Raw genomic sequence first — 27747 nt, 5'->3', positions numbered from 1 at the left:
TACAGCATAAGACTGAAAGCTTCTCCTGCTATTATAAAGTTATGGATTTAAGATGCCTGCTGCTTTCGCTGCAACAGACTTGGAGGATTCTCTCTCCCGTGGGTGAGATGGGACTTGCCACTTGGTCGACTCAGAAGCATCACCATCAACACGCCCTGACTCCAAACAGAACTCTTTTGCGCCTGCGCATAAATGAGCCGAACGTCTGGGTCCATGTGTTCGGCGGCGCGCATGCGCACGCTCCGCTCATCGCCGATGCCCTTCTTAGAGGCAGCCGCGGGAGGAGGCGGAGCCAGGTCTGGAAGGGGAGGAGGAAAAATATGACGTACGTTGGAAAACGGGGTGGGGGAACAGGAATTCATCTTGCGCGTGCGCAGAAGGAGTTGCCCCGCGGCACGACGCTCCTACACCCCTGACTCAGCCAGGGAGCGGCCGGTACGCAAGGGCGGGCTTGAGTCAGTCCGCGCGTGCGCACTTAACCCGCGGCGTGCCTGACGCCGCGCTCCTAAGCCCCGCCTTTCCCTCGCGGCCTGGAGCCCAAGATGGCGGAGTACGACTTGACGACGCGCATCGCGCACTTCTTGGACCGGCACTTGGTGTTCCCGCTCCTCGAGTTCCTCTCCGTCAAAGAGGTGAGCTTCCTTCGAGTCGCGGGGATACTGGGGCCCGTGAGGGGGTGAGCCGGGCAGCGTCTCCGGGAGCCCCCCTCGCTTCCCTTTCCCCGCCTCAGGCCAGGCCGAGGCCCAGGCCCAGGAGGCCTCTCCGCGCTGGTCGGGTTTCCGCGCCTCGCCCGGTCAGAACAGCTTCTTCGGCGGAAGGGCGCTGAGCAAGGAAGGGCGGGGTTAAAATAAAACAAATAAAATAAAAGCCCTTTGGCTGAAGGAAGGGAAGGACCCGCAGGCTTGGCCATAGAACAAGAAGGGCTCTCTGTGCACGTGCAGAGTGCACGGCCCTTCTCTCTCATCCTAACCCAAACCCAACCGCGCTTCCGTTTTGGCATCGAAGCCTTTTCTGCTTCACGTGCCCCTTGAATACATGCGACTTCTGTGGAAGCGCGCCTATGAAGGCCATGCCAAATGTGCTTGAAAATTGGGGCGCATAGCTGTCAACTTTTCCTTTTTCTTGCGAGGAATCCTATTCAGAATAAGGGAATTTCCCTTAAAAAGGGGGAAAGTTGACAGCTACGATCCATCGTGTGCACTAGGCTGCCTTACGAAGAGAGATTGAATGCTGGGGTGAAGCTCCTAAGCAAGGGCATGCGCACATCACAGATCCCCCCCCCCCCCGTGTATGACAAGACAGACAGACAGGCGCTCGCACACAAACATATACACTGTAGAAGTCACTTCCTCCCAGATTCCCATTCTACTTAAATTAAGCAAGGTACCTGATGCCTTAAAGATGAACACATTTATTAATGTGGATGAGAGTCCAGTCACAATTATCTCCTTTCCAGGGGCAGTGAGTGGAGAAGGTCATGGCATTTTGGATGACTTGGATCATTAGCCACATTGCAGTCTTGGTTCAGATCAGACTGTGGGACCATGCTTGCCTTGGTTGTCCAGAAGGATTAACTTTAACTAAGAGTGAGGCAGGGGAAGTCCTTTTGCCTTTTTGATTTCCCTGTAGCTTTTGGTATCATCAGTCCTCTCGGACTGTGGTATTGGGAACAAGGGGTTCTGCTTGCAGTGGTTCTGCCCCCAAAGTATTGTTGGGAGTGTGATTCTTAGTTCCCTGGTACGTTGTATTCTCAGTAATATTTAATATCTATATGAAGCTGGTGGGAGCGGGGCATTTGGGGCAAGATGCCTTCAATATGCTGATATTACACAACTTTTTATTTTCATAACATCTGAATCAGGAAAGGCTGTGTGGACAGGTGATGGGGAGAGAGAAAAATACAGTGGTACCTCGGGTTACATACGCTTCAGGTTACAGACTCCGCTAACCCAGTACCTCGGGTTAAGAACTTTGCTTCAGGATGAGAACAGAAATTGTGCTGTGGCGGTGCGGCGGCAGCAGCAGGAGGCCCCATTAGCTAAAGTGGTGCTTCAGGTTAAGAACGGACCTCCGGAATGAATTAAGTACTTAACCCGAGGTACCACTGTATATGGAGTTTGAATCCCTGTAGCAGGTGCTGTGAGCGAGCGGTTCCTGTGTCAAGAGAAATTGGTCAATTGCATGCCCTGTTGCCTTCCCCCTGAAAGGAGCAGGTGTACAGTGTGGGGGTGCTTCTAGTTCCAGTCACTGGAAGCCCAGGTAGCTTGGGTAGCTAGGAGTGCCTTTTATCAGCTTTGTCTAGCACAACAGATGTACTGATTTGGACTGGGATAGTCTGAGTACAGTAGGCCAGGCGTTGGTCAAGATTACTGCAAAACACTTATGTGGGACTTGTGCTTGATCAAGAAACTGTAGATAGTACTGAAGGCTGCTGCATGATTGTTGACGGGAGTGATTGTCTTTCAGCATATTATGCTCTTTTCTGAGTTATCAGAGCAAATTCAAAGTGTTTGTACACAAAGTCCTTCACAGCTTGGAGTCAGTTGGCTTGAAAGATCACATTATCCAACTGCTTTGATCTGACATTTTTTTATAAGTGCCCCATAACATTCATTCTATCCTTGCATGGAATCAATCCTGTAATGTGGCGCCATCTTCCTTCTGGTTCTTCTTGTCTATTAATATTAGGCAGATGGCTTTGAGGTATTGTTTTCAAAAACTTGGATAAAGACTTTTTTCTTTAGTTGAGGCTAATTATCTATATTTTTATAGTCTGTCCGATATCTGAAGAAGTGTGCATGCACATGAAAGCTCATACCAAGAACTAACTTAGTTGGTCTTTAAGGTGCTACTGGAAGGAATTTTTTTATTTTGTTTTGACTATGGCAGACCAACACGGCTACCTATCTGTAACTGGATTTATAGTCTGTGTTTACTTGTTTTTAAAGTTTCATTTTATTGGTGTTTTATATCATTTTTGTAAACCACTTAGAGGTTTGTTGATGAGGTAGTATATACATTTTGTTAAATAAAATAAATAAGAGGCTGGGGCTACAAATCAAACTCATTGGTTCAAATCTCCTGTCATGAACTCCTCTTAGGGATGTCACATTAAACCATAGTTAAAAATAAACTATGGTTTAACGTGAGAACAACATGCTTGGAAGCCCCAATTCCTGACCTTGCTGTGCCAGGGAGAAGACAAACCAAAAACTGACTTCCTGTTGCATGTGAACCAGTATTCATAGTTTCTTCCTTTCTAGGCAACAGGAAACTAGTCTCAGGTTTGTTTTGTTCCTAACTCAGCAATAGCAGAAGGGAGGAAGGAGTGTGGTGTGCACTTTCTAGCAGGGTGCGGCAGCATGCTGCTCCTTGCTAAACCATAGTTTATTTTTAACTGTCTCTCAAACTTTCTCTCAAACCCCCATCTGGAATATGGGGGAATAATAAAATGAGGACCTGGACCCTGATGGTTTAGATAACTGCTGTCTAGTTGCAGATGTTTTTTGGGCAGGGTGATTGAGAAGTGTGATCACTCTGGTGGCTAGCAGATGTGTCTGGAGGAAGCAGATTATCTAGACTCACTTCATTTGGGCTTCAAGCCTGGTAGAACATTGAAAAAGCCTGATTCATTACCCTTCTTGGGAGAGAGGGCAGTGTTTCCCTGTTGATTCTGCCCATCCTCTCAGGAGTGTTTGATACCATTGACCATAGTGTTTTCTTGGAGAGACACTGTGTTGCAGTGGTTCCAGTGCTTCTTGACCCTATGGCATTTATATGAGTTCCTGTAGGGATTCATCTTGTCTCACATGTTGTTTAAACAGCAGGGAGGAGTCATTCAGAGATATGGAGTGCAGTGTCTTCAATATGCAGATGGCACCTGAAGCTTCTCTTCATTTTATCTGAATGAGAAGAGGTTGCACATGTGCTGGACCAATATCTGGAGGCAGTGATGGGCTGGATGAAAGCCAGTAAACAGACAACCCTAATAGGATGGTGGTACTGCAGTTAGTGGTTCCCTGGTCTAGAAATTAGGGAGATGGTCTGTTCTGGATGGAGTAGCACTCATTGTGAAGGAGTATGTGTATAACTTGAGAGTACCCCTTGATTTGAAGATATTTTTGGAGGCCAAGGTGGCCTCAGTGTCAAGAAATGTTTAAGCCTGTATTTGGTTGGTTTGTCAGCTATGACCATTCCTGAACTAAAATAGCCTGGATTTTTGCAGCACCCTCCACAGGGGGCTGCCCTTGAAGAAAGTGTGGAAACTGCTGCCACTAGTTTGCTGTCTTGGACAGTGAGGGCAAAACATATCACTCCTTTTCTGAGAACTTTGTACAGACTATATGTTAGGCCCCAAGCCCAATCCAAAGTATTTGTACTGGTGTGTAACACCAAATACAACCTAGAATCCAAATAGTTGACGAGGTGCCCCTCTGAATATGGCCCGACCTGTTTGTTAAGCTCTGCAGAATTGATGTTGCTGCTGATGAGTGAGAATTCTGGGGTGGTGGCACAAGCCAGTCCCTTCTCTGTGACAGTTCCTTGTTTATGGAACTTCCTTCTGATGGACATAATATTGTCCCCTGAATAAATGGCATTTAGGTGCCACCTTAAAACCTTATTTTGCCTGGCATTTGTTACTTAATTGCACACTGTTGCTGAGAGAGTACATTGTTTGCTGCTGCTGTTTTTTTAAATTTGTATGTATTAGTTGTAATTTCATTTTAGGCTTCTGTATCTATGTATCATTTTATGAACTGTTAGCCACCTGTGACTAGGAGGAATGGTGGTGTGTAAGAAGTATAAATAATTTGTCGTACTTGGTTATTGCAAGGATTACAACCAGTTAGTGTACATGAAGTGCTTTTGTATGCTTGAAAGGCTATATATATGTAAAGTGCTAGCTTTACTTTCCATGATTTGGAAAGTACTCTGAAACTAATGAAGTGCATTATGCCCTGCTGTGTTTCCCATCAATAGTTTGCCTGAGTGCTCCTCGAATGGAACTGGACTAGCATTTCCTTATGAAATACCACAATACTTGACGCAGCCCACAAGATCTGCTGTGGCATGTTAGTTAGGAAACATATAAGTTTCCAGTTTGATTTTTGCCTTTGCTCTAAACTCATTTGGAGACCTTCCAGGGTGGACTTGAGTCTTTCTGTAAAAAAATGATTTAAATCATTTTTCCTGGTATAATCTTAGTATTTACAACCAGGTGAAGGTTTCATTTTTGGAATAATAAATTTTCAGAGTAGTTTTTACAGTTATATCAAAAATTACTAATTTGGTTATACTATTAGAAATACAAAGACAGATAATTATGAAATTATTGTGAGGTTTAATAAGTTAACTATATTTGGACAACTTTTCTGCTATACTTTATTGGAAGGAGAAAAATAATCATTTGCTTAATAACAACTTATGCAATTTAACTAAAACAATAACATAGCATATGTATCCATGTTTGTTAATTGATGTGGTTAAACGGTTAAAAAAAAATTAGACTGAGTTTTAGCACATATGAAAAACTTAAAACAAATCCTTATTTCCTGATGAATAGCCTTTGGACTATAATGTAACTTAATAGAAAACTATCTTTAGAAAGATTTTTCCTCCAAAAGCATTTTATTTTAAAAATAATTTAAATTTTAAAAAAATCGATTTAAATTTAAAAATCCGATTTAAATAAAAAGTTATTTTTATTTTAAAAAAACATTGATTTTTGTATCCACCTTGAGACCTTCTTTCAGTCCTAGGACCCCTCACCCCCCAACATTCTGCCATATATGACTAGTACAGTAATACCTCGGGTTGCGATCGCTGCGGGTTGCGTGTTTTTGGGTTATGGACGCGCCGAAACCCAGAAGTACTGGAACGGGTTACTTCTGGGTTTCAGCACATGCGCAGAAGCACTAAATTGCACTTTGCGCAGATGCATTGAATCGCGGACGCGGCGCTGTGGGTTGTGAACGTGCCTCCTGCATGGATCACATTCACAATCCGAGGTTCCACTGTATTACAAACCTATCTTGCAGGGGTTAAGTAAGGATTATAGCAAGACAAAATCTCTGAAATGCTTTGAATACTTTAATGCCCCACACTGATGTCAAGGATGAAAAACAGATTGTAGCCAGATGAAATCAGTAAAGTGGTCAAAGGTTCCCTGCCCCATTATTAAAATTTTACATTCCTGCAACTTTAATCAATATACCAGCTTAATACAAAATTTAAGACTGATCTCATTCTGAGCCTTCAGTTCGGAGAAGACGATTCTGATGACGATTGTAGTTGGAATGAAAAACTTTTCTATGTTCCCATGTGAACAGTAGATGACATCAAGTACTTTTAAATATTGGTTTGTCTATGTGCTGATGAAATGCAAAGGTAGAAGAGTTGTATCAAGGCATTTGGAACAGAGCTGTATAAGGACATTTGGATAATAGTGTCCTTTATTTGACTGACTTGGAGAAAGGGTGTACTTATATTTAGTTTAGCTTGAATACCTGCAAGTTATTTGTCAAATACAAGTTGTTCCAGTAAAATATAACTCTGTTGATGCACTTGTGCCTGCCTTGTTTTGAATAAACTGACTCCTGTTATTATTAGAATCAATACATTCTAAAAGTATTTAGTTGGCATTTCAAGAATGTCTGTTGAATGGAAAAATAGTAGAAGAAATCATTCTTGAAAAACTCATGAGTTTTGGATAAAACCTTTCTTGGGGTACTTGAAGCAAATAATTTATTCATTACATTAATATATCATCTTTCTGCCAAGGCACCCAAGGCAGTTTAGAATTTTAAAGGACTCAAATGATTTAACATGTAAAATTTGCCAGGTGAGGAGGGCACATTCTGGCTGGATAAAGGTCTAATGTTGTCTTCACCTCCCTCCCTCAGGCTCTACTTCCTCCCCACAGGGCAGATGGTGTCTGTTGGACCTCAAATACCCTTGTTCAGTCAGTTTGATAGTTCTGTTTAGGATTGGAAATATATATACCATATAATCTATAAGCCAATAACATTGGAGCATGATCTCATTTAAAACCATTACTATTTTATTTCTTCAGATATACAATGAAAAGGAACTACTTCAAGGAAAACTGGATCTCCTTAGTGACACCAATATGGTGGACTTTGCTATGGATGTCTACAAAAACCTTTATTCTGATGATATTCCTCATGGTAAGCTTATCTACTTACAAATAAAACTGTGACAGGATCTACAGTTAGCCCTCGTGCCTTAAAAATAATAAAGCCCACGACTTTAAGTTACTATCATATACTGATCTTTAATGTTGACTAAATCCAAATTGTTTCTTTAAAAAATAATGTCATTTTGTTCTATCAAAGTTCTTTTCCAGTTCTATTCATATATTTTAATGTTTTTGGCTTCTGAGTCCCACTGTAGGAACTGGTTTGCATGCCTCCTCCCATCCCAACACAGATTCTAAGACAAAAGACGAAGGGAGATGGCATTTGTCTGTCCTCAAGGCCTAGAGTCTTATGTCTGCTTTGGGGGCGCGGGGAAGGGCCACATTGAAAAAACAGTTCTGGCCTATCTCTTGCTGTGGTAGAGGCAGTGACCTCAGTGATGAATGGAAGGGTGGAGAGAATAAGAAGAGTAGGGAATGAGAAAGGACTAGAAGAAAGTCCCACTCCTTTCCCCACTTGTCAAAGTTGACATGCCTTCAGTTAGAATTATGTAAATATTACAAAGAATTGGTGTTAACCAGATGGCTCTTCTCTACTTCCATATTTCTTTTAATGACAAGATTTCCCTAAAACAGGGTATAGCTCATCTATATTGGAGCCTTCCTTATCAGGCAAGTCATTCTTCTTTATGCAGTGGGATAGGAGGTGAGACTTGATGCACATTGGTGGAATATTGGGGCTCCCTGGAAAACGTCTCTTGAATTTGCCTGGATCTATCTGTCACTGAGGGATTTTGTCACACTTTTTCTGGTCTAAAATGTTCCCACTTAAATCTGTTCACATTCATTTTCTCAGTGCACAGATTGAGTTTATATCCAAACTCTTCAATAAAATGTTTATGGCCTAAAACATTTATTAGTATTGTGGAGCTGGAGTCAAGTGTTCAAACATCTAAACTGCTTTATTCAAGGTTTTTCCCCCCTTCAAAAAAATTGGCCACCATAAATATTCTAAAAGTTTGGTAAGCAAGTAGTACTTCTGATTTATTCAGGCTGTTGCTTGTTTTGTCTGAGCCCATTTGAAAACTTCACTTTTCCTCATTGCGTTCAGAATGGGTGTTTAGATCTCTTTCTTGAATCTTGTGGGCTACTCTGCTGAGATACAATCAGTTGTAGCAAGATACATTTAAACAAATGATTTTATTGAGCTAATAATCAATTGTGTCTAACTGATTAGGACCTACGTGAATAAAATTTGAGAATTCTAGGGTACACAGTATTATCTTGCTTGATTGACTATTGCTGACAGAACTTTTTGTATAGATGACTTAACTTAGTTTTTCTGTTTTTCTCACCAGCTTTGCGTGAAAAGAGAACCACCGTTGTTGCACAGCTAAAACAGCTTCAGGCAGAAACTGAACCTATTGTCAAAATGTTTGAAGACCCAGAAACTACACGGCAAATGCAATCTACTAGGTAATGCTCTTGAATGTTGCATTCCTGCAAAAGTTTGCAGAATTGCTACTTGAGTGTAATTGGATAATTTTTCAAGTTTGCTCTTCTAATTGCGTGAGCCTCAGTGCAATCCTATGCATGCCTACTCAGAAGTAAGTCTCCCAGTTGTAAATACCATGTAAGTGTACATAGGCTTGTCACTAGGATGGCTTATTGTCTAGATTAGAAATGGAAATAGTTCTGCCTATGTGCAGCTGATGTTCTGTTGATTTTAATTTGTGAAACCTAATTCAAACATGCTTGAAATTCTTAACTTGAAAGTTCTTTCAGATGAGAGAGATTGGCATGTATTCCACATGGGAAAATGAGTCTTTAACCTCCATTTAGCTAATCATGTATCATTCTCTAGACTAGAGCAATCTGGTGCTCTCCACATGTTTTGGACTCTAGTTCTCATCAGGCCCACCACAGCTATGTTAGCTGGGGCTCTTCAGAATTGCAGCCAGAAACATTTGGGAAAGGTTGCACAGGGCAACTCAGATATTTTGACAATCGTATCCCATTGCCTTAGGATCTAAGATGTACCTTTACTTTTTTAAAAAAATATTTTTTTATTAATTTTCCAAAAAACAACAAAAAATAAAAGCAACAATGCATATTCAAACATAGAAAAACGTAGAGTTGACTTCCCCCATTTCCTTCCCTGGTTCCATTGTTTATCATCATACCACATTTCCATTTTAAATGATAAAATCATTAAAATTACTTATTGCCCAGGCATAATGTCTTTACAAGTCTTTTTAAAATCCTGCTAACGTATTAACCTGTGTACATTGCTTCTGTATATATGCAATAAAGTCCTCCCAATCTTCTTTCAATTCCTTTTCATCTCTTTCTCTTAATTTCAAAGTCAGTTTTGCCATTTCAGCATATTCCATTAACTTCACTTGCCAGTCTTCTTTAGCTGGGACACCTACTTCTTTCCAGTGTTGTGCAATAATATAGTGGTACCTCTGGTTGCGAATGGGATCCGTTCTGGAGGCCCTTTTGCAACATCCGATTTGCCGCCTCTGTGCATGCACATGACGTCATTTTACGCTTCTGTTCATGTGTGAGCAGCGAAACCCAGAAGTAACCCTTTCCGGTACTTCCGGGTCGCTGCAGGACGTAACATGAAGCGGACGTAACATGAGGTATGACTAAGTCTTTTTGCGGTCTTGTCATATCCACTCCTGTAAATACCTAGTAGGAAAGCTTCTGGTTTTTTAACAAATGTTATTTTGAACATCTTCAAATCATTATAAATCATTTCCAAGTACTTCTTAACAATTTTGCAATCCCACCACATAAAAAAAATTGTCCCTTTTGTTGATTTACATTTCCAACACTTTCTCTATTTTTATACATTTTTGCTAATCTTACTGGAGTTAGGTACCATCTATACATCATTTTCACATCATTTTCTTTAATTGCCACACATGCAGTAACTTTTATTTCAGTCTTCCATCATTTTTTCCAATCTTCCATCGATGTACCTCTACTTGCTAAGGGTGTAGCCTTAATCCTGTTTATGTGGGAGTAAGCTTAATCAAATTCAGTTGGACTTATTACTTTGTAGATATCATTGGGATTGTGCTTTAAGTCCCCCTCTACCTTTTAAAAGCCAAAATGGAGGTCGTACTCAGTGAAAAGAAAAATGATTAACTATTATTACGTTCTGTTGTTTTGTATATTATGTTAAAAGCAACCCATCTGGGGCAACCCAATCAGATGGGCGGGGTACATATGATAATGGTGATGTCTATATTCCATGTCTGTGAGGTAACCGGATAGAAAGTGCCACTGCTGCATCTGCCATTATTTCCATACCCTTTTTTAAAGCATCTGGTTTGGGGATTTCAGAGCTAGGTACCATCCCCTAAAAGGCTGTATTTGGTTAAGAGGTGACAGGTGCTGATTTCTACTGCAGAGGAAAAAGGATTACAAGTGATGGGACATAATAGGGTGCTGTCAAAGGCAGAGAGATATTGCCCTTACACTCTCCATAAAAGAAGAGGAGGGTTATTGGACCTTGTGCCCATATTATTGAAAGTTAAATAATACCCAGCCGGTGGCATGCAAAAATGCATGCTGCAGCAATGTGGGAGTTGGCCTTGAGTGAAAACTAATTCACTTGTTCATATATGAAATGTAGAAAAACGAATTTGCTTTCGGTGAACAGAAATGTTTATCTCCGTAATGTTTTTGTGTGATTTATAGCACTACAGTGAACTCTTCTTTATTACAGGGATGGTCGGATGCTATTTGACTACTTAGCTGACAAACATGGTGTAGGTATCAATTATTAAATCTGTAAAATTAAGTATGCATGATGCAAAATAAATGGACTTCAGATGTGAAAACTGGTCATGTGATTGATTGTGTCCTTCTGTGATGTATGTATTTGTAGCCTGCCTTCTATACTGAGTGGTCCCAGGGCGGGTTATAAAAGCACAGATAAATATTAAAATCATATACCTCTTTTATGCAATGGTTCTAAACTTATGGTGAGCAGCTATTTTAATGCTTAGTCTCACAGTGTGAGCTGTTTAGTGGGAGCAGAGTAATTCCATTGGCCATAAGTTAACCATTCTATTTGGGTATTGAAATCAAAGGAGTTACTCTGAGTATGACTTAGTTAGATACAACCCTGTGTTTTGATTGGTTCAAAAGGCATGCAAGCTGGAAAGCCGTCTGGCAAATACAACTAAAGGCTTTGACATCTACTGGCTAGATAAGTGATGAGAATTCAGTCAGCACTGAACTGGGCATGTCAAGTGAATTTTTAAAAGGGGAAATTGAGGCCTCTGAGTCACAATCTAGTCACCTGGGAACAGTTTCTGGTTGTCAGTGCTGGCTGACATTACTAATGACAAGTCTGATTAAATCTCATTCTACCTTTTCACAAAGTCAAGTTTTAATTAGATTGTGTCCATTTCAGCATTGTCTAAGCATGCACAGAATGAGGACTTCATTGTTGTGGTTGAAGTATAACTTTTTGAATGTTTCTGCAATGTAACAGACTTCCTGCAAGTTAAACAAAAACAAACCTGGTATATTTGAGAAATAGGTTCTATTCCACCATGCTCCCTGCTACGGTGGCTTTGCACTTGGGGAGAATTCATGAGCCCCCACCATCAATAATTTTGTGCCCTCAGAACTTTGCCTCTACATTATTTCGCTGCATATTTAGGCAAGACTGAACTCCCTCCAAAGCAATTTCTTGAAACATTTTTGATATTTGTTCTGTTTGTCTTGCAGTTTAGGCAAGAGTATCTAGATACACTTTACAGGTATGCAAAATTTCAGTATGAATGTGGCAACTATTCAGGAGCAGCAGAATACCTGTACTTCTTTAGAGTATTGGTAAGTTTTTTTCTGTATATAAATAATTTAAGATTATACTTTTAAAAAGTTTGTGGGCCCCATATTGGACATCCATATGAGTTTGCTTTTAATTTTGAGACTGCTAATATGAATATAAATTCCTCCTTTCAGGGTAGAGACTTTCTAGCAAAACCTCTAAATTATTGGCAAAATCACTGTTCCTTGTGTGTGATTTTTGAGAGCAAGTTGGAAATCTTATTCTTTCAACTCAGCTGTATTCAAACAGTCTTCCTGCCTAAAGAGAAACAAAACTGTTTCTTAGAATGGCACTGCTGCAATCAACTTAGTCTTTACCTCACTTGAGTCCTCTCTTTGTAACTGCAAAATGAAAAGTTAGGTGCTGACTTGGCTTTCAAATACTACACCAGTCCAGCCAGTGAGATCTAGCCACAAAACTGTTGCAGATTCTCATTTTACCTATTGTACTTGATGAATATGTATGCAGATGGGGATGATTTATTTTTTATGACTGTAGCTTATTGCTTCACTGTTTTAATACTGTTTTATTTCATTGTGATTTTATTGCTGTATGTATTGTATAAGCTGCTTTGAGGTATCATTTGGGCTGGCAACAGGGCTTAAATGTAGGAAAATAAATAAAAACATAAAATACATAGCAGAACATTTAATTTCTAAATTAATTACAGAAACAGAAAAGTACTGAGGCACAACTAAAGTGCAGGAATTAGCTGGTAATGCTGAATTTAGTGGTTGCTTTTGAGAATTTTGTCAGTCTTTCCTTTTAATATCATGAAAGACTTTGAGTAGTAGTCTTGTATTTTGGAAAGGGCTTATACCAATAGTTAACAAATGCAGCAACTTAGAACAACATGAAGAGTTGATTATTCGTGTCATTTTGTGTGGTGATAAAGTAAGAGAAAATATAGGGCCGTGAACTTTTTGTGGCTGGTTGAATGAATGTTTTATTCTGTTTAGAAATGGAAATTAATGGTTGGGTAGACTGACATATTGAAGCTAGTCTACTCTAATATAGCCTTACCTGAAAATAGGTTACTATGCAGTGCCAACTGAAGTTGTGCAGAGCTGAGTAAAAAATGGCATGTATGACCTTGTGCCCCAAACTTGAGCAAAGTAATGTCATCATCTTTCCGTACCCTCAGCTAGCGGGGATGAAAATACGTATGGTTCTAATATTATTTGAGGGTTTTGGAGTGTGTATGAATGACATTATTTGATATCCCCAACAAATTTAGTCTTTGTGATCTTTCTGAGCACAGCTTTCAGTTAAATGACAAAGCTTGTTACTGGGATGGAAGTATAATGATAATGAGGTAGCATTCAAGGCACAGCGACAACTAGCTGATGAGGCAGTAGTTGATACTCAAATTTCAGAAACTTCAAGGGCAGAGGAAATCCAGTTTCTGGAGACCTGGCAATGTGCAGTGCTTGATCCAACTTTTCTTTCTTTTTTAAATGAGAATTTCTTAGGTATTTTCTCTTCAGTCTTTCAGAATTTCAGTTATATTCTGTAGATTTTAAAATAACGGTTAAATATGCAACTGTTAATGTTTTGAAAGAAGCTAGTTTACTTGTCTTTGAGAAGAAATTTGTTGATAAGTGAGATTTTTGAGAAACACATGCTATGAAAGTACCACTGTAATGAATTTGAGGCTAGAGTGTTGTTCTCTGAATGACTTGCAGTTTGGCCCTGTGTCAGCTAAAGCTGGTTGACCCTAACTTGAAATTCAGTACAGTATTTTTTTCTTTTGCCACAAATGTGGACTTGTGTTACAGGGTGTCTTATAAATAGTAAGAAAGAATAAATGTGTTGCAACAACCCATGCTCAGCTGTAAGGGTGCATATTGTAATTCTACGAGTTCTCTATTATATAATGTTATCTTAAGCTGAAATTACAGAAAGGGTCATGACATCCCCATAGCCATCCCTGTTAAGCAGTCTGTACAAGCCATTACTCTATAGTAGTCTGCTATAGATTTTCCTCATTCTGATTAGCAGAGGTTTTCTGTAGAGCTGGTGGTTTTATTAGTTAAGCTTTAAACCCTTTTAAATTAGTGCGTGAAACCCCAAACTACACTGAAGTATTGTTGACAAAGGAATCCTTATTGCTTGTATTGAAAGTTCTGTGCAGAAGCTGTGGCTGCCAATTCTCCAGGCTTTCCTGGTTTTTAAAATCTCCAGCTGAATCTCCTTGGAAATGCCTAGTGCTGCTGATTGTTTCCTAGAAAATCAAAACTGATTTGCTAAATGAAACACAGCTCATTCTCCCAAAATTGTGGAACAAGCATGTCAGTGGCATATTCTCTCTCTACTGGTGCCAGCAAGTCTCTAATCAAAATGTTTGACCTAGAGAAGTATTAAATTATTGTGGTTATTGTAATTGGATTCACTTATTTAAAACAGGTTCCATCAACAGATAGAAATGCTTTGAGTTCACTCTGGGGAAAGCTGGCATCTGAAATTCTGATGCAGAACTGGGATGCTGCCATGGAGGACCTTACAAGATTGAAAGAGACAATTGACAATAATGTGAGTTTATTTTTATTTACATATTGACAGATAGCTGGTGTGGGAAGAGGAATTGCAGCTGGTGGATGTTGGCAAATATTTAATATCACTTCACATTTTGCTCAAAATAGTTATGGTTAGCAGTGCTCTTGGAGTCTTTCTTTTTAGGCAACTTTTTCATGGTGTGCCTGGGAAGTCAGCTAAATCAACTGATTTGTTGATGATTCCCTATTGCTTAAAGGAAATGGGAATCTGGCTTTCAGAAGGGGAGTAGCAAGTGGCAAGATATAATAAAAGTTTAAAATCTGTGTAGAAAGAGTGTTTTTTAGGGAATATTTCTGTTCTCATACAGTGGTACCTCGGGTTAAGTACTTAATTCGTTCCGGAGGTCCGTTCTTAACCTGAAACTGTTCTTAACCTGAAGCACCACTTTAGCTAATGGGGCCTCCTGCTGCCACCGTGCCACTGGAGCATGATTTCTGTTCTCATCCTGAAGCAAAGTTCTTAACCTGAGGTACTATTTCTGGATTAGAGGAGTCTGTAACCTGAAGCGTATGTAACCCGAGGTACCACTGTATTACCATGGGTTACTAGAACTAAAGGTTGCCTACTTGTAAGTGGTAGAGGCTCTGAAGGGTATTAGACAGGCACCTTTACCAGGCTGACCTGAAGACGTTAAGGATTGAATCTGGGATCTTTTGCATGCAAAACATGTTGCTTAACTTTACCGTTCCACTATAGCATTTCAGAACTCATGCTGCCTCTGACTTTTGTCAACTGTGTAATGTCAGGAAGCTGTTGTGATGGCAGAGGGAGTGGGTCCCAGCTCTCCTGGGGTGGCATCGTGAGCTGTGCCTCTGCAGTTTTGCAGCAACTCCTTGCTATTGCTTGCAGGCAGAGGAGGCAGTAGTATGCAGAGTTACGGTACTGGCTGGGCACTATGTTGAATGATTTTTCCTGGTTGGTATTGTGGCTCATGGATAGTCATGCAGGACCTGTACTTGGGACTCTGTTGTCTAGCCTACTAACAATTGGAGGCCAGAATACATAGAATTGGCTTTCTGCCTTTCCAAAGCCAGGAAATTGGGCTCAGTGCTGTAGCAGTGGGGGAAATAACTGATGAGTTTTGCCACTCAACTATCATCATCATCAGTTAGTTGCTTTATCTCTCCCAGGGCAGCCCAACACAATTTATAACCAATGTACTGCTCACCAGAGCTAAGTGGCAATTTATATGGCTAGTTTCTTTTGGCACACCCATTGAGTCAAATTCAGATTGTTCAGAAATCTTGGGTTAAAATGGGCTAGAAGGGAGAAATTAAAAACCATTATGCCTGGATAACTGTGAAGTTTTTAATGTTTGATGTTTATTGTATTTTTAATATTTTGTTGGAAGCCACCCAGAGTGGCTGGGGAGACCCAGCCAGATGGGCGGGGTACAAATAAATTATTATTAAATAAATTATTATTAATAATAATAATTATTATTATTATTATTAATAATAATAATAATTATTATAATATTATTATTATTATTATTATTATTATAATAATAATTATTATTAATAATAATAATAATACTAAAAATTACATGAGAGTTTTCTGTCCCTTCCACCCCCTGTAGCCACTGCTACCTCTGAATTCACAGGGGTGGAGACTATCCTGGAAAATGGGCATTTTGCTGTGGGGGGGGGGGAATGTCCCTCCTGTAAACTTAAGTTTACTTAGGATCAAAGAACTAAAATACTGTAAATGTAAACTGTTCAGCAAAATACCTTTCTATTTTTTCAGTCCGTCAGCTCTCCTCTCCAGTCTCTTCAGCAGAGAACATGGCTCATTCACTGGTCTCTCTTCGTTTTCTTCAACCATCCTAAAGGCAGAGATAACATAATTGATCTTTTTCTCTATCAGCCCCAGTGAGTTGAAAAATACCTACAAAAATAAAGGGGATGTGTAAGAATGTAGTAATCCAGTTTTCTGCCCTGATGATGTTAAACATTCGTACATACTTTAGAAGGTTGTTCTATGCCTTTGAATTGAAATGTAGTGTTGTATCCTTTCCACGGTTTTGAGGCTACAGTATAGCTCCATATACTATTACACTTTTTAAAATTGGTATGTCTACATAAACATGCATAGAATCTGGCTAGAAGCATGTGAAGCCCAGACATTTAGGAAACAGAAGTAAACTCTTAAATCTAAGGAGTTGAATAGAAATTTGATTACATTTATGAAGTTAAGTATAACTCTTGACAAAAATGAAAGGTACTAATAGAAAGTGCTTCATGTTACATTACCGTAGAAACTTAGCTATGTGATTAGCAATTTGATACTTGATGTGCCAAGTTTAAAGGTTTCTGCTGTACTATGATGCATCAAATACTGAAGGGATAAATATTACAGGTACAATCCTTTTAGTGGCAACTACCATAAACTTGGAAGAGGCATTATTTCATAGGTAACTTCATCTTGGCATGATGTCTCTGATATTGTATTACATTTAAAGTTGCCACAATGAATTTTAAGAGTACAGTCCATTTCAGTGTAGTTGGGTGGTGATGTCAGTGTTGCATGAGGTAATGCACTGATTCATTGCCATCTTCTAGTGTTTTTCAAGGACATATGATTCATCTGTTGTAGCCATTATATGCATTATAGACAAACAGTATGCGTGAATTAATCTCAAGACTGAACTGTCTCGGACAACCTCTGCTCCGAATAATTTTATTGCACTCTTATTATGATGGCAACTGTTTCCACTTAAGTTTGCACTGGAATACTGTTTTTGCCTAATGCCATTGAATTCATATTTTGTGCAACACCATATTACAATTTAGGAGGTTAAATTTGTGTGGAATTTAGTGTATATTTTGTCTATCATTTACCATCTCACAATTTGGTTTGAGATGATGATTTTGATTTACATTCTGCCTTCCTTCCAGTGCGGCCTAGGGTGGAGGAATGGCAACAGAAACAAAACATGAAAAAACAACAAGTAAAAGTAGCTAAAAACATTCCTATAGCATTTAGCATACAGTACAATCTCTTTGAAATTGATAACATTTTATGAGAGTAACCAATTTTAAGTAACATAATAACATAGTATGCCCATTAAGGAAATGTCCTGAATTTGCAACAAACTGAAAAGCAGCCAAATATTACCACGAACTCTGCTGTCTAGCTTAAACTTAAAATATTTATGATGTGTGCTTGAAATTGTATACTCCTGCTCAATAGTCTTACTTGTTATAGAGAGTTCAAAAACATTATTTGCTGATGGTTAGATTGGTAAACTTGCCTCAGGGTTCAAATATTACAACGAGAGCTTGATTTGATCTATGATCAGTTGATTCTAACTGATGGGAGACAATATTGAACTTAGTTTTACTCAGGGCAGGACCATTGAAATTAATGAACATTACTAAGTTGGTCCATTAATTTTGCTGGGTCTACTGGGAGTAAAACTTAAATTGAATGCCACCCTTAATGTAAAAACAGGCCTTTCTCAGTGAGGATAAAAATATAAACAAAAGGATCAGCATTTATGGGCAAATGCCAGAGCACAGGATCTTGTAAGAGACACTGGCAGCTTCTTACTTTTTCCTGTTTTTTGTGGGATGAGGAAAACAAAAGCTGTTTAGGGAAGTTTTTAATGTTTGATGTTTTATTGTGTTTTTAATTATGTTGGCCCAGAGTTGGCCCATAAACTGCCCAGAGTGGCTGTGGAGACCTGGCCAAATGGGTGTGGTATAAGTAATAAATTACTACTACTACTACTGCTACTACTATAAAAACTGCTGGAGCTCCAGTAGGCAAGGCTTTTTCCTCTTATGAATTTCTGGCAGGTGAAGAACCTGAGTTTTCTTATATTCTCGTTTCCTTCAAAATTTCTGCTTCTCACTCTACAAAACATTCTGCTTGTGCAGGTATCTTAATGCAATTCAGACAATGTGCCCACATATTCTTCGATATCTGACTACAGCAGTAATAACAAACAAAGATGTTCGGAAACGTAGGCAAGTGCTGAAAGACTTAGTCAAGGTTATTCAGCAGGTAAGGCATACTTTGCTCATACTGCTAATTATAAAATGCCTACTTCCTAAGTATGACTGTATTTGAACAGAGGCTGTGCGCCTTACCAGACTGTTGCTATTATGGGGTGGGATCAGTCACATGCCAACAAATTCATGTTGTGCAATTATCACTGATTAGGAGGTCTGGCAGAACAAAACTGCTTCCTCAAAAGATCAGACTTTTTATGATACAAGAAGTAATGGGAAAATCCACTGGAAAGTATGGGATAGCACTTGATTTGACGCAATAGGATCTAATTTCTCTGCAAACAAATCAGGATGAATGCTCAATTAACAAGCACCTGGAAGCACCTACCAAGTTGAAACTTTGTTTTTAGTAGCAACATCAAAAGCTTGTAAGGAGCTTATTATAATAATTTGGAATGAGTTCTGTGGTGCCCATTGGTGCCAAGTTGGGGACTCCAGCAATAAGTGATTTTTGATACAAATGTTTGGGGGTATAATTTGGAGTTACTCACACAACTATTCTTCACTATGCAGGAATCCTATACCTATAAGGACCCAATAACAGAGTTTGTAGAGTGTTTGTATGTGAACTTCGACTTCGATGGGGCTCAGAAAAAGCTGAGAGAATGTGAATCGGTAAGAGTTTTGTTAAAAGATTACACTTGTTAATAACAAAGAGCCTATATGTTGGCCACGGATTCATTATATTGCCCCAAAACAAAAACCTCCATGTATTCATAATCTCTTGTTTAAAGTGCCAATTAATGTTTGAGAGAGCTGGGAATATTGGGGAAATGTGCCGCTACCAGTAACACAGTAGCTTGAGATGGCTCAGACCTGGGGCTACATGATTAGCATCCTGCTCATCTAATCTTCAGCCTCAGCAACCTAACACTAGATTGTCTGGGGCTAGGTGAGCTGGAAACTTCCTCAGTCTCATCAGTACAGTGTTTTGAAGGGTATGTTTACTTCTTTCTCCCAGTGGTCTGTGGGAGAATTCAAGGGGTTAATTGAGGTAAGGGTATGTATGTTTCGTACTGTGAATCCACAGTCCTAATTTTACCTTTCCTTTCAGGATATTTTTAAGGGCTTGGCGTTTGTAACTGAGTGATTGTCAGAGCTTTGGCGTTTTTCTCACCCTTTTAATTCCTGTATGGCTTCTTGCAGGTTCTTGTGAATGATTTCTTCTTGGTGGCATGTCTGGAAGACTTCATTGAGAATGCTCGTCTCTTTATATTTGAGACTTTCTGCCGCATCCATCAGTGCATCAGCATAAAGTAAGAAAACTAAAAGCTCAGTAGGAAAACTCTCTTAGTTTGGTAACACATTGTACTTAACGGATAATGTCATGAAGTTGCTTCAATAGTGGTTGAATTGTAAGCTAAAAAGAACTAACAGTATGGCAACATTCAGCCATCGTACTAAACCAGGGGTGATGGCGCCCTGTAACTAGCTTTCATCCAGGGGTCTGGGTTCTTCCCTCTAGCCCATAGGGAGCAGCTGAAGGGATAAAGGGCCTTGAAGTTGTGCAGTTGCAGGTCCTTGTTTTATTTATTTGAATAATTTGTATACTACTTCATATTTCAAAGAAATCTCAGTGGTTTGTATCCTAGAAATGCCACAAAGATACAACAATACAGTGGTGTCCTGCAAGACGAATGCCTCGCAAGACGAAAAACCCGCTAGATGAAAGGGTTTTCCATTTTTCGAGGCGCTTCACAAGACAAATTTCCCTATGGGCTTGCTTCGCAAGACGAAAACGTCTTGCGAGTCTTCCGATTTTTTTCGCTCCCCCCCTTTTTTCTAAGCCGCTAATAGCCGCTTTGCCGCTAATAGCGCTAATCCGCTAATAGGGTTGCTTCGCAAGACGAAAAAACCGCAAGACGAAGAGACTCGCAGAACGGATTATTTTCATCTTGCGAGGCACCACTGTAACATTTTAGATAAGAAGAGTTGCATGACACCTTAAACCAGTGTTTCCCAACGTTGGGTCTCCAGCTGATTTCGGACTACAATTCCCATCATTCCTGACACTGGTCTTGCTAGCTTAGGGATGATGGGAGTTGTATTCCAAAAACAGCTGGAGACCAAAGGTTGGGAAAAACTGCCTTAAACATTGATGTAATCTGAAACAACATATGGGAACCATAAGAACTACTGTCAGATCTAAAATTCAGCAAAGAAACCAGCCCACCCATCAAATATACAAGCAGTATATTTCAGAAACAACTGATTATAGCTTTAAAAATAACACAGAAAGTTTGACATCACCGTGGGCTACCTACAGGAGCAGTGAGTAAAAATTATTTTAGATGTTGGAGACTTGTTAAGTGCCTTCAATGTTCTGAAAAATTAATGGAAAGAAAATCTTGTTCTGTGCCATTATGATCCCAAAGGGTATCATTCCGACAAAACTTTTGAAAGTACTATCTGCTCATCTTAACTTGCATGGTGTGCTTGTTTGTGTCAGTAGGTACATATAAGTGGCCCTGACCAGGAAGGGAGAGCAGAGATTCCCATGTCTCGTTAAGTGTGGTGCCTTCTATTAAATATTTCAGAGCTTTATTGCAGAAGTCATAAACCATACATCCTGAAAGTTCTCTCTTTCATCTTCACCATTATAGTCAGCCAGTGTGTGAGAGGCTGGACATGTGAATTTCAGATCTTCTCTCAAAATTGCCACATCATGCTGACCTGTTAGGATCAAACTTAAAAGTGCAGTTCCTCTGCACTAAGTTCCTGGCTTCAGACAAGAGCAGTGATTGAAGCTATTAAGTGTATATAGACATGACTGTTGGGGGAGAAATATGAATAAATCAATGCAGTTCAGGGAGGAAGTGCGTTTGACTGAGTCTTCTTGCTTGATTAGTCATTGTAACCCAATGGATGGTACAATTTGTTTTCAACAACAGTACAGCACCTCAAACCAAAGAGACACAGATCAAACCTTAATTTTCACGCAACCCCACACCTAAAAATAAATAGCTCAGTCAATATATTTAAAACTGTTTTCTGAATAACTATTGAGGGAGTATGAGATATTTTTCTAAAATGAGATAAAATAATTAAAACTGATTAGCAGTTCAGTTTGGAACCTCAATATTAGGGACCAGGATAAAAATTCATAAATAAATATGCCTAACCTTGTTTCAGAGTTACTGTTTCCATATGGTCTTTCATATTATTCTTCAGACAACAAATTTGAACATCTGAAGGGGCAAGTAGAAAGATGTGAGGGCAGTCCTGCCCTTTCAGTGATACTGTGTGAGCTCACTGGCCAATGCACAACCACCATTAGTTTGAAGCAAGATGTCTCATGTGTAGGATTTTAACCTGAGGAGGGGGAAACACTTTTAACAAATTACTGGGTAGTTGAAGTTCTACAGCTGAGAGAATAATCCTGCAAATTTAATAACTTAAAAGTATGTTGTCTTAACACAGGCAGCCAGAAGGCAAAGTAACTAAACTTCAGTAGAATGTAGACAGAGATTGCATTAGGGAATGATTAAAACAGAGGTTCCAGTGTAGCATGTTGGCCAGGTTTCAGGTTAAAAACAGTGAGCATTTCTGAAGTCCAGCAGCTAGGGGAATTTTCAAGTTTATAATTCTCAAGGAAATGAAGCACCAAAAGGGAGAGAGCCCAAAACTTATTAGAAAGCCACAGGAAATGCCATCTGCAGAGTGTCTGTTGACAAAGCAGCAGATCTGGGCTGGCTCTTGTAAAGAATAAGAAACTGAGAAAACATTGGACATAAAGCGACCTCCTTGAAAGAGCGATCATATTGTTACAAACCTATGTCTGACTCAGATATTGGGAACAAGTGTTCTGAGGCAACACATATAAATGCCATCTGCCCAGTGCTTTATTACTGATTGAATTAACATGAAACCCATCCTTGCAATGGTTTACTTTGTCAAAAAGCAGGCAAACATTTAGCAAATGAAAAGTAGTGTAGAGAGTCCTTTTATAGTGTGGGTTGCTGTCCTAATGATTAGTTACTTACCTAACCAAATCTAATTCCTTCTAATTTCTGGCCCATTATAACTGGCCTTCTCCTTCATAAATTTAAACTATTGTGACTAGTGTAACATGGTTTTTAAGCAGTGTACATGAAATGATCTATGAATCTCACTCATTTCTAAAGGGTTGTGTTATTAGCTGCTCTCAACATGAATCAGACGGACAGTGAAGTGTTTCACACAATAACATCAGCTTATTTCTATGAATACCTCTCGGTTGTTTTGTTTTTCTTTTGTAGTGTAAATGGGCAGATGAGTCCACAGTGGATCAAACTTTATGAATTGTAAACAGTCGGCCAGTTGTCTCCCTGATGCTAAATTTAAAGGGCCTTTATATGTGTTAGGATGAATTTTAACCTAGAATATTCTGTGGTGCAAAAAGGTGTTTTCGCTTTTCTATGTATCCCTCTCTTGTTGCTGTCAGCTGTTAGAATACCAGTGTTTAAAACAGACTAAAACACTGCAAAATTTGCAAAGATGCTGGAATCATCAGGCATATTATTTACAATTATTTAGCATGTTCTCTAATGTTTCAAACTTTATTAAGTGTATTTTTTCTTCTTCTTCAGTATGTTGGCAGATAAGTTAAATATGACCCCTGAAGAAGCTGAGCGATGGATTGTGAATTTAATTCGGAACGCAAGGCTTGATGCCAAGATAGATTCAAAATTGGTAGGTTTCCCATTGCATTGCACGGCATAATCTGATTTACTAAGGGGAACTCTTAAAACTCATTACTAGCTGCAAGATCTCATGGCTACAGTATCCTGCCTAATTCTGTATTTTTGTTGGCTCCCCCCCCCCTCTGCTGCTGCTGCATTGAGTAACATTTAGCCCAGGGATGGGGAACCTGTTGCAACTCCCTTCAGTACTTGCCAGCATGGCAAATGGTCAAGTATGATGGCAGTGGTAGTTCCATTATTTGGAAGGCCACGGGTTCCATGTTTTTGAAAATGTGGTCACTTATTTTGTGACATTTTGGTTGTTCCTAATACAGTTGTCGCCCAACTGGATTTTACTGAAGGGCTTTTTGCTGACTCCTGCTATCTTCTCCCCTCCCCCATGGCCCTGCAGCTCAGTATTTTATACTAAAATGACCTTTAGCACTTTTTAAATGAGGAACAAGAGTACACAACTCCAGGATGCACGGAGTGGGTGGCTTTAGATGAATATTTTAGATGTATACCTGGGGCATGCAACAAAATGCTGCTCAGGGTGCCAGGCTCTGCATTTCATGAACTCTTGACCATGCTCAGTTCTTATTGGGCTGCTTTGTGTTCTCTCCCGCTGTGCCCCACCCACCACCTTTGCAGGGCTTTTCCTGAAGTTTGTGGACTTATGCCAACCTATAAGTTCCCCCAAGCCTGCTGCTACTTCTGCCTTATGCATGGATGTTGCCATTTTAGATACAATCTCAGATTAATGGATTTGATTATTTTGGCCATATTTGATTTGCCTCTATTATTATTTTGTTTTGTGTAGATGCATTATGTTTCAGCTTGTTAACCTGCTCTGAATTTGCTTATAATGTAGTGGGGCAAGGATTTGAAGCTGGGTGAGGGCATAGAAGATCAAGGATGTGATAAGCACTTTATAATTACTTTCAGCATCTTCCTAGTCTCACTCTCCCCCCCCCCCAAACATTCTCATATGTTAGGACTCCCTGCATTTAAGCAGAGCTTTGGTGCTAGACCAAATCTCCAGGGGAAGGTGCTTTCCCCCCCAGTGTTCACCTGTTTCCAGCACTTGTCCCAAATTAATTGGTACATTTAGAGATGGGTTGAGATGCAGATCAGAAATTTGTTGAAGGATAAATACAGTACTAGAAAACTTACATATGCCCTATGCATACTTACCAAGTATAGAATGGGGTGAGATGAATTTTGTAACATTTGCTAAACATCAAGAGTATTAGAAAGTTAGTGGCAACCCTGTTCATCAATGACATAAATATGAAGGGAATAAAATCTCCATCAATGTGTATGCCCATAAGTTTCCTTCCATAAGGAAGGCAAATAATACCCTGTACATTTTGTATCCCGTACAAAACCTGTTTTCAGCATTTGAGGCAATATTTGTTTATATTTTTTGTAGGGTCATGTCGTTATGGGAAACAATGCAGTATCACCTTATCAACAAGTGATTGAAAAGACCAAAAGCTTGTCTTTCCGGAGTCAGATGTTAGCTATGAACATTGAGAAAAAACTGAACCTAGGCGGTAGGGCTGAGGTAAGTCCATGTTGTCATGCCAGTATATTATTAATTTAAGTAAGGTAAAGGTAAAGGTACCCCTGCCCGTACGGGCCAGTCTTGACAGACTCTGGGGTTGTGCGCCCATCTCACTTAAGAGGCCAGGGGCCAGCGCTGTCCGGAGACACTTCCGGGTCATGTGGCCAGCGTGACATCGCTGCTCTGGCGAGCCAGAGCCGCACACGGAAACGCTGTTTACCTTCCCGCTGGTAAGCGGTCCCTATTTATCTACTTGCACCCGGAGGTGCTTTCGAACTGCTAGGTTGGCAGGCGCTGGGACCGAACAGCGGGAGTGCACCCCACCGCAGGGATTCGAACCGCCGACCTTTCGATCGGCAAGTCCTAGGCACTGAGGCTTTAACCCACAGCGCCACCTGTGTCCCAGTATTAATTTAAGTAGAAATCTCCAAAATGGAAATTCATAAAGGATTACAGTGAGATGGTTAAATATAACTTGCTTGTCTCTAGGGTTGGAATATGGAATAGGTTTATTTTATTTATTTATTAAAAGATTACTATACTACTTTTCATTTATGGAAAGAAATACCAAAATTATTCAGAGTAAAAAAAAAAAAAAAGTGAGAGAGAGAGTAACAAATCCAGTAGAAGCAATAATCAGTACAAATCCCAGAAAGCAGCATTAATAATATTAAGCGTCATGGAAAGCCTGCATGAAGAGGGGTGTTTTCAATTGGCAACAAACACCCCATGCAGCCGTTGCTCCCTTGGTCTCTGGGAGAGCATTCCACGTGGTGGACACCACAACAAAGAAGAAAGTCTAGTGCCCTAAAGTTCTTGAAAGTAGATTCATGTATACACTGCTAAAGTTATCCACAGCAATGTGTGTTACTCTGACTAAAAGCAGATTTAGAAATATTTTCCAAATAATTAGTTTTTATTAGCTTTGAATGCCAAACACTTTGTGTCCTGACTTTCAAATTTGCTTCTTCTTTTTAAAGGCACCTAATTGGGCTACTCAAGACTCTGGCTTCTACTGAAACACTTCTCGGGAAGAAAGACAACTTGATAAGAACTTTAATTATGTACTGTTTTGAAGAGGTGGCAATTATGTGGACTTTGCAGCACATGTTGATTTGAATAAAATTGGCTACTTTTAATTGACTGGTTGTCTATCTTTATAATTGGATTTGTAAAAGGTTTTTGTTCAAGGCAGCAAAGCTAGCAATTCATGAGAAGCTATAGAAATCTAATTTAAAGTTTAAAGGAATCGCTTAAACTTCCAAGTACAATTGCTAAAAAACCCTACCATCTAAGCTCCCATTCGATATTATTTTAAAAAAGAATCAAATTTGCTGTGTATGAGCACTAGATTTATATATACTTGGACAGTGGGTGTGAGTCTTATTCTTTCCAAGAATAAATAAAAATGGTACCCTTGATTTAAGACATCCCTTCAACAGAGATGTCTGCTGTTCCCTAGTAGCCTGTCTTTTAAAAACCAGTGGCCAACATCTAATGTGTTGCAGTTGTCACAAGAGTTTCACAGCAACAGGTAGAAAAAGTATTATCATGAAACATTTGTTGCCATTATAGGTGAATCTACATGTAGATTACTGCGTGGTGTTATATCTTGAAAAGGAAACTGAAATTATCAGGGCAATAAGCAATGTTTGTTTATTTACTGCACAGGTAACAGGATAAAAATCAAAGGGTGTGAAGAGTGAATGGGGATTAGCTACTCTTTCAAGTCTATACAACCTGTGTAATTATTCTTCTATATAGTCTATAATGACTACTACCATAAGCTGCTGATTTTTGTGCAGTGGGACTTGTATTAAGAAATGAGCTTTCCCCAGGATCTGTATTAGGGGCATGTGTGTTTTTTAACTTCATAAATTATGTGGAGTTGGAGGTGAACAGTACGGTGGCCACATTTGCAAAGGATGCTGAATTATTCAGGATAATGTAAACTCTCAAATGAAAGCTGTCTCTCTCTATATATATGGGCAACAAAACAACAAAGGTAGTTCAATTGTGGTAAAGTGATTTGCACAGCTGCACTCCCATTCCTTAACACACACACTGATGGGGTTTGAATTGTTGATAGCTAGCCAAGGGAATACCTTGGGGATAGCTTTCTGAAAATAGTGCATGGCAGCTGTGAAAGACTAATTCTTAGCTGGTGGTTTCTTTTTACAGTGGTAGCCCACCTGGCAAACTCTAATGTTGGTTTTAAACGTTTTAAGGTATTTTAACCATTGTTCTTGAACTATTGTGTTTTTATGACTGTGTATTTTGCAGTGGTGTTTTTGGATGTTGTAAGCTGCCTTGAATTTGAGAGAAAGGTGGGGTATAAATACAAACATTAATAAAGTTGTGGGACTCCAGCTTGCCTCGGCTCCAGCCAGCAAGGCCAGCTAAGCAAGATAATGGTAGCTGTCCTCGCAACTGGAAGATCACAGGATAGCCATCCATGCTTCATAAGGAAAGGCAGCGGATTAGTGGAATGCCTATCCATTATACAACAGAAGTAGGGAACATGTTGCCCTCCAGATGTTACTGGCTTATAGCTCTCATAACCCCTAACCTCGCTGGTGGGGAGTCGCAGAGTTGCAATAGCACCTGCAGGGCCACAACTTCCCCACTCTTGCTATACAGCTAGCGCCTTTGTATTTCTTAGTTATTCTGTTAGCCATATCTCAACAAGAATATTTCAGGTTTCATGTTGTAACAGAAGTTAACCTTGCCCTTCAGATTCAGGTAGGTGGCTGTGTTGGTCTGACACAGTCAAATAAAAATTGTCCAGTGGCACCTTGGAGACCAACTAAGTTTGTTCTGGATATAAGCTTTCATGTTCTGGGTATAAGCTTTTGTGTGCATGCACACTTCTTGAAATGAAACTCAACATGCACTGAAAGCACACTAGGAATCACATAGCTGATTTTAAATAA

General features: G+C 39.6%; 1 protein-coding gene across 1 annotated transcript; it reads left to right on the top strand.

The window, feature by feature from the left end:
• The first annotated feature begins 473 nt into the window (after positions 1–473).
• On the top strand, positions 474–25953 carry EIF3E (eukaryotic translation initiation factor 3 subunit E). Its single transcript, XM_079984404.1, has 13 exons — positions 474–632; positions 7073–7187; positions 8515–8632; positions 10899–10941; positions 11912–12016; positions 14421–14546; positions 16317–16441; positions 18452–18578; positions 19100–19201; positions 19733–19842; positions 23155–23257; positions 24680–24814; positions 25795–25953. The coding sequence occupies exons 1-13, from the start codon at positions 543–545 to the stop codon at positions 25831–25833; spliced, it is 1338 nt and encodes a 445-aa protein (XP_079840530.1). The 5' UTR covers positions 474–542; the 3' UTR covers positions 25834–25953.
• Positions 25954–27747: the final 1794 nt, after the last annotated feature.

This window comes from Podarcis cretensis (assembly GCF_951804945.1).
Source record: "Podarcis cretensis genome assembly, chromosome: 7".
NCBI lineage: Eukaryota > Metazoa > Chordata > Lepidosauria > Squamata > Lacertidae > Podarcis > Podarcis cretensis.
The sequence above is the reverse complement of the archived record's forward strand: the minus strand, read 5'-3'. Positions and strand labels throughout refer to the sequence as shown.

Bases quoted from the DNA above. Each gene is read 5' to 3' on its own strand.
- EIF3E (XM_079984404.1), top strand. From the start codon at position 543: ATGGCGGAGTACGACTTGACGACGCGCATCGCGCACTTCTTGGACCGG. The intron at 23,258-24,679 runs GTAGGTTTCCCA...TATTTTTTGTAG, and splicing joins CCAAGATAGATTCAAAATTG to GGTCATGTCGTTATGGGAAA. The intron at 24,815-25,794 runs GTAAGTCCATGT...TTCTTTTTAAAG, and splicing joins ACCTAGGCGGTAGGGCTGAG to GCACCTAATTGGGCTACTCA.